The 13,296-nt window shown below is 32.9% G+C and overlaps 1 protein-coding gene across 1 annotated transcript in view; it reads left to right on the top strand.

Annotated features, from left to right (window-relative positions):
- Positions 1-13,261, top strand: part of LOC108909684 (G1/S-specific cyclin-D3-like) — a 33,184-nt gene extending 19,923 nt beyond the window's left edge. Inside the window, exons 3-5 of the mRNA XM_018714087.1 lie at positions 398-566; positions 6,932-7,077; positions 11,549-13,261. Coding sequence (XP_018569603.1) covers positions 398-566; positions 6,932-7,077; positions 11,549-11,743 — 510 coding nt within the window. The 3' untranslated portion in view covers positions 11,744-13,261. The remainder of the gene's footprint in view (positions 1-397; positions 567-6,931; positions 7,078-11,548) is intronic.
- The last annotated feature ends 35 nt before the right edge of the window (positions 13,262-13,296 follow it).

Below are 13,296 nucleotides of genomic sequence, written 5' to 3'. Positions count from 1 at the left end.
AATTGTAATTTCAGTTGACTAGGGAGAAAAAAATCAGTAGCCATTGTCAAGCTCTTTTTTATAACTTACATCCACACGTAGCACTTATATGTCGATGATGGTGATCTAGCAAACCATCTTGGTCTCAGATAAAATTTAAGTTTCTACATAATATTCTCAATAGTATTGATTATAATGGGAGTATTTATCAATTCAGAAAAAATAAATCTACGTTTCTGTGAGGAAAAATGTGGGATTGCAATTTAAAAGAATTGAGATTTCCCCATATTGAAGCTAAATATACTTTCGACTTTATAACTTTTTGTTTTGGTTCTTAGTCATTTTAATTGGGCTTGGTTCCTTCAAAACTTGCAGCAAGACTCATTTATATTTTATAATAGTCTTCTTTCCTTTGCAGAAATGGGAACTTCTAGTCTTAAGCAAACTAAAGTGGGACGTGGCGGCGGTAACTCCCCAAGACTTCCTTAAGCACCTCCTAAACAGGCTGCCACTGGAAGATAAGTGGAACATAAACTACGACATGGTCCTGAGTCATGCAAAGACCCTCATCACCCTGTGTGCCAGAGGTACGTAGACGAAAACATGCGAAAACGTTTGTTGTTCTTTTTGTGGTCTCTTCGGCCTCGCTGTATCCGAGAAGGGCATTTAATGGAAATCGCGGTTCTACAAAGCTGGATAGAGGAACGGAGACTACTATAAATTTGTTCAGTTTAGAACTTATTGTCACAATGAACATAGTGCTTTAATAACAAAAAAGAAATATATAATTTATCATTCTCTAACCTGATTAACATTCTAAACATAAAGATACACACACTGATAATAATTTTTTTGCTCATTTTCCTTCGAACTCGGTTTTTATATCTTGAGAATCTTTGTAATTTGTCACCACTAAGAATATCCGAATTTTATTGTAAATTGGTATCTGATTAACAGGATCCACTTAATAAAACAAAGTTCCGATATTTATATAGTAAGAATAATCAATCAATCCAATCCATTGGACAATAACACTGACCAAGAATTTAGTTATAATTTACTGTGACAGTTGGCAGGTAAATTTAAAGAGGAGAAGGAGTAATGCAGGCAATGCTATAGTATTAATTCTGTTGCAATTCCTTCTATTTCATTCAAAGTATAATATTAAACTAACAAAACTGTGTTTGGAAGATTGTGCTGGAGAGTTAATAAGCGATCATAAGTCATGGAAAAAATGTTGTATGTTAGTAAGAATTCATGTACCAGTCTAATCTTGTGCAAAGTGACGTGGGAAACATGTAAATATTCAGATAATGCACTAACACACACTCCTATACATCCACTGTAAAGAATTACAGCTTTATCCTTCTGCTGACAAAGTGTTACTGCGACTTGACAAGTTTGGATCGTTATAATTCACATCCGCAGAGAGCCAATATTTTCATTAAAACACATCAGATGAACTTCCCATAATTGAGAATCGGATACCTACCGTAAAAATTCAGCTAAGATTCTAACGACTAACCGCTCCTCTAGTGGGACCTGCGGGGACCCACAAAGGCGGCCGACTAGCGATTCTCATCCAAGGTCCGCAACCTAACAGTGGCCCCCGAACTTTCGATTTCGCTGGTTCAGTTTCCCACAACAATGCGTAGCCCTGTCTGACAGTTGTCTGCTTGAAGGCTAGCTCGATTTTGGAGCACTATAAAATAACTGGCTGCGGCATATAAAAGCCTCACTTAGCTTCCAGGAATTTGAAGATGTTATGTCGTATTCCGGATGAAGCTGAAGTACATTTCCGAGATATGTCAAAAATAAATACAGTTGTTAGTAATTGAAACCTATAATATATTACTTTAGGTTTAAAATAGTGTAACTATGGTTTAATATACCTGCCCTTGAGCAACTTGAGCTCAACATAAAAATGTGCGTTTCTACAAAAAAAATCTTAAAAGTATGTTATTACAAATTTTGCATAATACAAAGACTATAATTATACTGAATGCTTGTACATATATTTTTCATTATTCTAAAAAATATACATGTTTTCAGACTAATATCAGAAAGAAACGTAAACATTAACTAAGTACATAATTCAAATTTTCTTCTACGAGAAATTCCAAATTCGTCTTGACCACAAGTTTTATAGACGCAGAGGCAAGCTGTAGGTAAAGGATCATTTAAAGAACACAATCCAGTACCGATCTTTTAATATAGTAGTTAGAACTATGCTCCTGATAATTTGTATTTGGTAGCCTCTCTTTGTTTATACATCTTCCTTGTCTGTTACAAAGGTTGGGATCTTGGAATACAACAAGACATTATTTCAAAAATCGAAACATCACTGAATGAATTGGGGATCTGATATGTTTTGAACCAGTTATTTTTTGTTCGCTTCACATAGAGTCAATGGTCGAAGTCCACATTATGATAGGTATAACATCTAAGACCTTATTGATGGTTATTCAATCATCAAATTTTACGTACATTTCTTTTAACAACAGTGTTTGTTAAGCCCAACTACTGTGTGAACTCAGTTTACATTACATTGGTGGAAAACTATCCATCGGCCATTCAAAGTGCGTGATAGTGTACCTGTTTGTCGGTCTACAGAACACCAGACCAATAAACTTCATCGGTAAAACACAACACCCACGGCATTCCAGGCTTTCTGAGCGCTGGGAGACCAACACAAACGGCCGTTTCAAACGGAATTCCTTTATGCCAATTACATTCCGCAATCGCGCTGTTTCTCATTCAATCTCACGAAGATTGTGTGGTTTACTGCCAACAATACTAATAACCCACATATCATAACTTGCTCGGGTCTCAAAAGGAAAAAAGCTCACACAATACACATTCGACACCAAATGGTATTGTGTTACCACTCCGAATAGCTATTATTCGATTTTCTTTTGGAAAGCGATAGAACGGATATAATATAAAATCCATTTAAATAAATCGAATTTAAAATAAAATTAAATGGGTTCATTCACTGGCGTTTGTGACTCGTAGGAATAGGAACTATATGGGCAAAAAAGTTTTATGGTCTAGAACAACTTGATGGAATAGTTATGGAATTTATCTTTGATCGAATCGATGTTGGAACTTGAATCTAGTTGAATCTTAAACGATTTACAAATTTAAAATTATTTCCATGGCACTACTCGTATTGCTAGAATAGACGTTTTTCTTCTTCTTTCTCTTAAGATTTTCTGATGCTGTCGTGGCTGTGGAATTCTCTCAAGTCCGGTCCTGCCCCCAAAGAGATGCGGCCCGAATGAAACGATCGAATTCATTCACGCACAACTTCGTTAAATTGTTGCCAATAAAAGGTCTGGGCGAAATATTCCCGTCTTGTTATTATTGGTATACGCGAAACATTCAGTTGACCTCGTGTTGGGATACAAGGTTACCGGGTGACGTCAGAGTTCGACGACCGCTCGACTCGGGGTCTTACACACTAATTTTGGTCATTATAGAATTGGCACGAATTAATATAAGACAATCGGACATCCAGCACCCAGCATCCGCTAATGGAAGAAGAGGATGGGTGAATCACACCCTGGTATACTAATTTTTAGCTCTAAATTATAAAAAATCTAGATGCGCGTTTCTGTAAATTTGATCAGTATCTACTGTTTAATAATCCGTAGATAAAAGAAATCATACAAAAATGTTTTTGTGTAAGTTGTCAGCAAAATTACCTAAATATTCGCGTTGAGATGCCTATTGCAGATTTATGAATGACTAGGTGCTACTATTGGCCTTTGGAGCCACTCCTAACTCAATAAGACATGACAGAATTAACAATGTAACCCAACCAATGTTGAAAATAAAATATGTTGGAATGAAGCAATGTGCACTACACTAGACATATTTCTCTCATATATCGGTTACCGCTAAAATTATAGGAGATTTCGGTGCCAAACCCGTTCGTAATTTGGTGGGCCTAACGTATTCACGGTGAGACGAAGCCAGAAGAAATTGCTTTTAAATTATTGGGCGAGGAGGCCGTCAAAAATAAAAGACAGCGACGTGATGAAAGTGCTCTCAGCCGACGTGGGGTTCGGTTTTAAGGCCCTTAAAGCCGCTGGATATGCGATCCTGATTGAAATTCGCGCACAATTGGCTTGTCAATTTAAATTCTCTCGCAAGAATAATTTCGGATTTGTCCCATTGAAATCTGAAAACAAGTCGTCTTTCGAAATAATCTATTTTAATTGGTTGACAATTTATTCATATTTCGTAAAGTAGATATTTGAATAATTCCATTTTCTATTGAGACAAATCTTCTTCCAAGAATATTAGAGTCTGTGAAATTGTTGTTTGTCTTTTTTAATTGCACCAATAAACTGAAGTTGGTTTTTATCTTCATTTGTAGAACTAGAACTTATATTTGTGCTTCATGGTCAATTGAAATTTGTCGGTCCTAGATCACTGTAACCCGTATTTATTGACAATTGATATCAAAGTGTACGAGAAATGGCCATAAACCTTGAACATGCGCTGTCTTTGGATCGTGAGAAATGTTGCAGTACCAGGGTGCATTCCAATAGCGCGCCGAGACAGTTGCAACTTTTTACAGATCGATTTAAATAAAAGGAAATCGCTACCAATATAATAGACCAAACGGTGAGACCGGAACGCTGAAAAATTTTAATAAGGCCTGAAATACATTTTAAAAGGGAATATGAGAATATTGACATCTGCGAGATTTTTTCTAATGGGTAACAGCACTAGTTCGAACAATCATTATTGGAAATTGATAAAATCTACAGAAAATAAACAAATAGGTTTATGATACAACTATATCGCAGATTGATTAAATCATATTCTAATACCACGTATACATTCAGTTTCCAACGCAGGCATATACGCTCCAAGATTTTGAACGGTTGAGTTTCTCGTATTGGCTCGTACTGATCTCATCCAAATGCTTTTCAATTTATTTGAAGATAAATGAAGCAATTGATTTACTTCCGTTCGCATATAAGTCGACTTTCCAACACTGGCCAAAGTATGTTCTGTACCAATAGATTTTGTCTATAGGTATCAAGTTTTTCTAAATGGCTGAACATAGATAGATTTATGAATTTCAATGTAAGCATTTGAATGGGTACATCAAAGGCAGCGAGGTTGTTTATTGTTTTTTTAATAATTGTGTACATATACCATTGGAAATAATCTAAATATTTTTTAACAATTTTTGCAAGTTAACACGATGTCATTTTAATAAATACCAGTAGTACACTCGGGTATAGGCTTGCCAGGTCTCCGGGTTAGACCCGGAGTCTTCGGGTTTTGATGGTACATCTCCGGGCTCCGGGTTAATATGTCATTTCTCCGGGTTAAGACGTCCTACCCCCAAAATTTATTTTCCTGAGAGATCGGATTGTTTTATTTTAGACATCAATTTGTCCATTGAGCTGCTGTAGACCTTTTTTTTTTTTTAGAGATCGATTTCCTCGTAAACGATTTGACTTCAAAATTTCCTAATTAATTTCTCCGGGTCTGTCATGAAATAGATCAATAGATCTGGCAACCCTACTCGGGTATGACGCCAAATTTCTCATTTTTTTTATTACTACTACTTTTCACAAATATGTGAGAACTAGTAATCATTTATTTTTCTTATTTTTCGCAATAAATTATTAATTTTATAATACCTAAAAGCTATACAATTTTTTCGATGGGAAAATAAGTTTTAAATTAATTTTTGGTGTTTGTAAGCGAAGTATATAAAAATTCTACAAAGAATCTACTTTCAATGATAATATAAATAATCAGGATCATGTTCCTTTTTTTTTAATGAAAGATATATTTAGTTTAATAAATAAATTGGAAAAAAGTTATTCAAAAATATAAAGCACGGGTGCCTTATGTAATAATCGTAAAAACACCTTGCAACAAGTGTAATTTTCGCAGTCTAACTTACAATAACCGCCAGTGATATTTCTAATTCGTAATCGATACCATTCAATTCGAAAGTTATTCTGTCCCGCTGAGAATCAAACGGCTGAACAAGTTTCTCATGATCCAGTAATTCAGCCCAACCCGATCCTATCAGAGTCTAAAACATCTCACACCGTAAGCCGGAGCAATTTAAAAATGAGATATGTCAACCATTAACGGAATTGGACAGAACTGGATTCATTTTTAACCACGCGGCATATTTATGCTGACATGGAATTAAATAATTAATTATTGTCTTACAAGCACAGTCCATAAGTATAGTCTGTTTCATAAATACCGTAAATGGAAGAGAATTTCTAATGACGACCGTCGAATCGAATTATTTAAGTACTAAGTACCTAAATACAGAGATGTAACAATTCTCGTCAAAACTAATACAAAATAGTGAGTATTTTTTCCCAAAATATTATGATTTATAAGGCCTCTATGATTCTTCAAATGTTGCAAGTTAAATATAAAAACATCCACGATGTACCTACCAGTAATTGACATATCATACACTAAGTCCACAATATCTTTAGATTTAAAACAATGATTTGGTATTACAGTAGTTGTCGCGGTATCAGAGATTTCTTCTGCATTACTAATATGTCTGTATTTAACCATTATCGCAGCCCCCTTCCTCCACTTGTTGTTTTTATTCTTGTTGTTGTTACATAAAGAGAAAACAACCATAATTCGGAAACCCTGACTAGTATTAATAGAAAAATCGTTGATGAAAAGAAAAAGTTTCAAAAACAAAGTAGAGTAGGGGAGAATATAAAACGAAAAGAAACAATTCAACATTACGTACTACGAGTTTTTATTGTTCCAATGTTTTTCCTTTATGAACAAAACAATACGTTATTCGTAGACTTGGGGAGTTTAGACATTTTTAACGCTAAAACGCAGCTCTATCACGTTAATAGAGTTATTAAACAGCGTTCATCTTAAGGCCTCCGTGAAGAGAGTATACTTACCTGACTTTTTGTTACAGAGTTCGTGTTCTCGAGGTACCACCCAAGCATAATCGCCTGTGCGAGTATCGCCTCGGCGCTATGCGGGGTGGGGTGGGTATGCAAGAGTGGGCGGTCGCCGGAGGACCTGCTCCAGAAGCTGACTGAAATAACTTGCATCGAAAAGGTAAGCCCGTCCTGCGCGACAAGTGTACGAATTCCGGATCAAGTGTCAGACACATGTGTCGATGCGTCCCTGCACAAAAAAAAAACCGGCATCTCGGTCGTTTTTTGTGCGTCAGTCTCAGACTTCTTGGTTGAGCACAGACTTATAACGGACCTCCAAAAAAAAATGATTAATTTCAGTCGCTACGGTGGTTCCTTTTTTACTCAGTAGAGTGTTTCGACGAATCTAGCTGAATTTATCTTGGCTGAGAAGATTTTTTAATAATCCTGTACAAATTTCACCAATTCTGATTTTAATCATATCATATCAAATAGGGTTTAAAAATAATATAAAATATAACAAAACTGTTTTATTCAGTTTGCACTTTTAGTAAAATGTAGGAGTAAATGAGATTGATAATTTGCAGTTTGAGTGAGATTATTTTTGATTGTTTTTACCTAAAAAAAGTTTTTAAATGCTTCGTTTTCGAGTGTTCGAAATTAGTGAAAAGTATGGTTTATTTCAAGCATTTGTACAAAACCAAATAAATTTCATTCACAGATAAAGCGACTGTATTAATATACTCGTATTTTTTATGTAGTTTTTTATATAATTAGATGTTTCTGCTACACTAAAAGAAAAATAATTATTAGGGAATTATATTCCTCCTTGCACTGAAGGCATCAGTTAAGAATATATATTATAATAATATTGCTTTAACTACAACTACCTGTCTCATATTGACAGCGTTTAGCTTACGGTCTCTGAGTATCTCGGAGTATAATGTGAGTGGTATTACTATGAGGTTATAGAATTAAGTAAAATTAGGGGTAAAATGGATGTTATATAGGAATTTAATGGAACAAAATTAACTAAAATTTCGTCACAAACTCTGAAACCAACATTTTGTAATATAACTTTTCTTAAAATGGCAATGGCAATCATCCCTTATTTCATTCACTAAAAAATGGTTAACAATTTTTATTATAAATGGGGCATTCTTTGTCAAAACGGCCACCCCATCTGAGGCAACCTAAAAAATCCTCTTCGTGTGTACTTTTTATTAATATCAAAAAATATCTGAAATTTTGTTATAATATTGGTCATGGCCAAATGTAAAAAAAAGTTTTTGCTGAAATGGGACTTTTTTACAGTATGTACATACGTATCCGAAAAAGAATAAAAATGACTATCTGAAAACGTAAAAGATTGTTTAAAAAAGAAACTTGACCAACCAAAATGTATAAAGTTTAGAAAAATTTTAATAGTTCCAGTTGATGCAACATATTAATTTATGTAATAACGACAAATCTAAAGCTTCTAACATTTAAAGTTACACAGGAAAAAATAGTTTTCACAAAATTCTACATACTAAAGTTACAGGAAAATCGAATGCGTCCTTCAATAACGATAAAAGTTACGCATATTTTTTTGTAATTCAATAAATTTTATACTTACTTCTTATTGTTTCCGAGATTCCTTGGTGAATATCTGTAAGAGAATCATCCTGTATTTTAGAAATATGTTCAGTAATATTAAACTCAAATATTTATTTTTTCTTTTTCTAAAAAATATTCGGCTATTATTAAGTAAATGTGATTAACTGATTTCAGAATTTCATAGAAGTCCCTGTAACATTTTCAGGAAAAACGGCCACCCCATCTGCCCAAAAATTGAAGCAACCTAAAAAAATCGTTTTGGGCTCATTTGGTAGCTACCTACACTTGTCTAGTTTTCATTGAGCTGTGGCCATTTAAAAAAAATCAAGATGGCGAACCTGAACAACCGAACAACTTATAGAAAATCACCATTAAAGTGAAGTTATCGTGGTTAAAAGTCGCAGAGGTGGTAAAAAAAATTATGGACAAAGCTTATTCTCGTTTGTTTTAATCGGTGAACTACACCCGCACGGTTTCGACGAAAACTAATGGCTCTCTTTTTTGAGGTTAGGCACGAACGCTTGGGATATGCGCCAAAAATAAGGTTAGATTCGTATTTAGCGGATTAAAATACGTGAGAGTAAGCTCTGTCCGTAATTTTCTTACCACCTCTGCGACTTTTAACCACGATAACTTTCCATTTCCATGCTAACTTTCTAGAAGTTGTCCGGCCCTACAGGTTCGCCATCTTGATTTCTTTAAATGGCCGCAGCTCAATAAAAACTAGACAAGTGTAGGTAGCTACCAAATGAGCCCAAAACGAATTTTTTCCATTTTTGGGCAGATGGGGTGGCCGTTTTAACAAAGAATGCCCCAAATATATTAATGAACAACTAATTGTTCAACAATACATATTTTTTCCTGAAAATGTTACAGGGACTTCTATAAAATTCCAAAATCAATTAATCACACTTACTTATTGCCGAATATTTTTTAGAAAAAGAAGAAATAAATGTTTGAGATTAATATTACTGAACATATTTCTAAAATACAGAATGATTACAGATATTCACCAATGAATCTGGGAAACAATAGTATAAAATTTATTGAATTACAAAAAATATGCGTAACTTTTAGCGTTGTTGAAGTACTCAATTTTTTCCTGTGTAACTTTAAATGTTAGAAGCTTTAGATTTATCGTTATTATAATTATAAATTAATATGTTGCATCAACTGGCAATATTACAATTTTTCTAAACTTTATAAATTTTGGTTGGTCAACTTTTTTTCTTATACAATCTTTTACATTTTCAAATTGTCCTTTTTATTCTTTTTCGGATACGTGTCAGTTTGTACATACTGTAAAAAAGTCCCATTTCAGGAAAAACCTTTTTTATATTTGGCCATGATCAATATTATAATAACAAAATTTCCGATATTTTTTGATATTATAGGTTATAGTTTATTGATCTATTAAGTTATAACAAAACTAAAGGCACTTTTCGTTGGGGAACCATTTTGTAATTTAACCTATGTAATTTCTACTACTATTTCCACGATTTCCACGAGTATTCAAAGATGTTTCCATAAGCTGTTTACCGTTTCCTAAAATATTTGACATGAATTTGCTGACAATTCGATCGCAATGCTCGATATGAAATTCTCCTAGTATCCACCCTGTAAAATATGTTTACTCATATAAGGTTACTTCAATAATATTATCAAGTCACATCCGGTATCGATAGGGCGGCCCTTGCTTAATAAATCGGCTGGTTTTTCGACATTATCGTTAATTTAGATGATATCACAAATCTGTAAAACAAACACTCTAATCCTTGAACATGAAGAAAAAATATCTAATTGGGTATTTGGATAGTACTTAGCCGCCACTAAAAAATATAAACTTGTCTCTAATCTCTATTCATACTTATTTACATATGGGTCATTCACATTTTATTTAAAGCTTTAAAGCAGTACTTCCCTTAAACGCATTTAACTTTCAGAATGACCTCTTTATTTCTTTGATAAAAAAAAAATGCAATACTAAAAATCAATAACAAGTTGCAAGAGTATAATTTCAGTGTCCAGAAGCGAATGTGCCTTAACTAGTAGCTTCCTTATGCGAAAATAAAAGTCGATCAAGTTATCTTAGTAAAATTTTCCTTTAAAGTTACGGGCCGTTAGAAAACGGCTAATTCCATCCATTTAAAACAACTTTGTTCCTTTCCTAGATATTTTGGTGAACATAATGTATATGTACATATTTATTACCTAAAGCATAGAGATTGCTGAAATAGCCTTGACTTTTTAGAAAAAAGCTAGATGAATTTATATAACGTCACTTTGTCTACTGTAAAAATGATAATTATACTTATACGTCATTAAAATGCATTGTTCCAGGGAAAAAATTAACCTAAAGCTTCTGCAGTTATTATTTATGGAGAGCTCTGAGTATTTGGATGTATTCTAATCTAATTAAACTTCATCTTTTTTCCAAATTTGTTGATTTTGTATAATTTAAACTAATTTGCCTAAATTCAAATGTCCACGCCTCTAAATGTTGTTAATTCCCATATTATTATTAGACCCTGAGATTTGTACAAAAGCTAGCTACAAAAGCAAAAAAAAAACAAATTTGATTCCAGAACCTAGCCGTACCTGACAGGAGCAGTGGAAAGTTGAAATCTATTTTTCACTGGAACGAAGTATCTTGACGACACCTAACCAGTATACCATTTTACACTAAATAAAGAGAAAACGAATGAAATATTAAAGAAATCGTATTTTAGGTATTCTTAGGAATATTGTCTGCAGTTACATGTTTATTTGCGGCATAGTTTTCGTCTTTTTCTTTATTTTTTGGGTATTTTGCCATATGTGAAGAAATTTTTAAAAGCAGTGAAACAAACCCTTACGAGAAATTGTGATCCATTTGTCGTAAGGGTGTGTTTCATCAATTTTTTTTAATTTTTTCACGGGTGGCAAATAACCTAAAAAATAAAAAAGAATTTTTAAGAATCTACATTCTAGGCAATAAATAAATCTATATCCATTTTGGTTTTTCCAAAAACCTGTATACATTTAATTAAACTAAATATTTGCTTTTATTTCAGGAATATGTAGAGCAGTGCCTGATCCAGATAGACAATATGATCCGGGAATCTAGTGTCGTGGAGTACGAAATACGAAGTAGCGAAACCACACTTATCGAAGAACTGAGGCCAGGTGAATTTACTCCACCTCCAACAAAGAACAAGGATCATGAAACTGCTCTCAATCCAACAGACGTACACAACATACATTTCTAAACCGTTTACAAGTGATAGTGATAATTTAGAGCTTCCATAAATGACTGTACATATAAATAATTTTACAGAGTGCGTACCTTATATACTTTTTTTGTTGAAAAAGATGAAATGTTTATCTCTGCTTTCGAGGAAGCAAATAGTCAGTAAGGAGTATACCCAGAATAAATTTGAAATCAGATTTTGAAATCGACGATATCTACAGATTTTGTGCTTTCTTACTTAGTTTAAAATTTATTGGGGAAATTTATTTGGGTAAAGGTGATCATTTTGGGTTACGCCTTTAATTGGCTAATGATATTAGCCTAGAAAAGAGTGGTAAAGAGAAGATTTGATTGCAGTGACATTAAACTTCGGGGGAAGGCAATAAAATACGCTTTAAGTGATAAACTACATAGTTTAAAATCCTTGTATTTTTGTATTGATTGACCATTCTGGAAATCGTAACGGCAAGAGTGCAGAATATTCTGTCTTTAACTTGATGAACAATATAATTATTGTAACGAACAATTATATGAATTTTATGGCTATGTAATTGTTCATTGATTATGTTGGTCATATCTGCAAACTTTGCACTCAAGTTAGATTTATTAGAAATCACTGTTTCTTGCAGATTTTCTAGAGGCACTAATAGTCATTTGTAAATACACAATATTTTCTGTTCCTATTTTTGGAAAACTGTTCCAATGATCTAGGTTAAAGCCATAGAATTTAAATTTTCGATAGATTCTGATGCACAAATTTCATTATGATAGAAGCTGACAAAGTAATAAAAGCCTTTGTTGTTGAATCTCATTTTGGATGATAAAAATGATTAATAATCTTATGATGAAATTTGTGAGACAGAATGTTATGAATCTATAAAGACTGCATGCTATATAGAGAGCAACGACTTAATTATAATAACTACTTTAATTAAATCGTACAAAATCTATGTTTTCATAACAACCCGATTACAATAGTTCTAAAGAGAAATCAATGCAATTTAAAACAAGTATTTAATTTAATCATAATAATAAATATATGCTTTTTATTTATCCACATTTATTGTTTTCTTTATTATAGTTTTCTTTGATTCTATATGTGATTTCTTTTTTATTTGCGTTAATATTTGTGATTTTGCAATTGTATATTATATCTTATAAGTGATCAAAAGTGATTTAAAATTTATGCAACAATATTATATAAGCCAATATTTGTACCTAAAATGCTTGGGCATATACCGATATATTAAATGAAAATATTAGTTGCTTAAACATTAATAATGTAAATAGTTTTATATATTGTACATATTTATATATAAAAACAAACCATTCATCCAACCACAAATCACTGCCATTTTACACGAAATATTTCAATTTGCTCATAACTTACAATAGTTCAATTTTATATACCTCAATTTCAGTTCCATCTACATAATCAACAGATATTTATATATTGTACAGATTTAATTTTAATCATATATGCTTTTATTGTATATATCATCTAAGAGAATTTTTATAATACATAAAACGTTTTCTAGAAAGACTATTATTTACCCTTGCCCTTCTCCATTG

This window comes from Anoplophora glabripennis, unplaced genomic scaffold (assembly GCF_000390285.2).
Source record: "Anoplophora glabripennis isolate ALB-LARVAE unplaced genomic scaffold, Agla_2.0 scaffold419, whole genome shotgun sequence".
Taxonomy (NCBI): domain Eukaryota; kingdom Metazoa; phylum Arthropoda; class Insecta; order Coleoptera; family Cerambycidae; genus Anoplophora; species Anoplophora glabripennis.
Note: the sequence above shows the minus strand (reverse complement) of the source record. Positions and strands in the feature narration are given on the sequence as shown.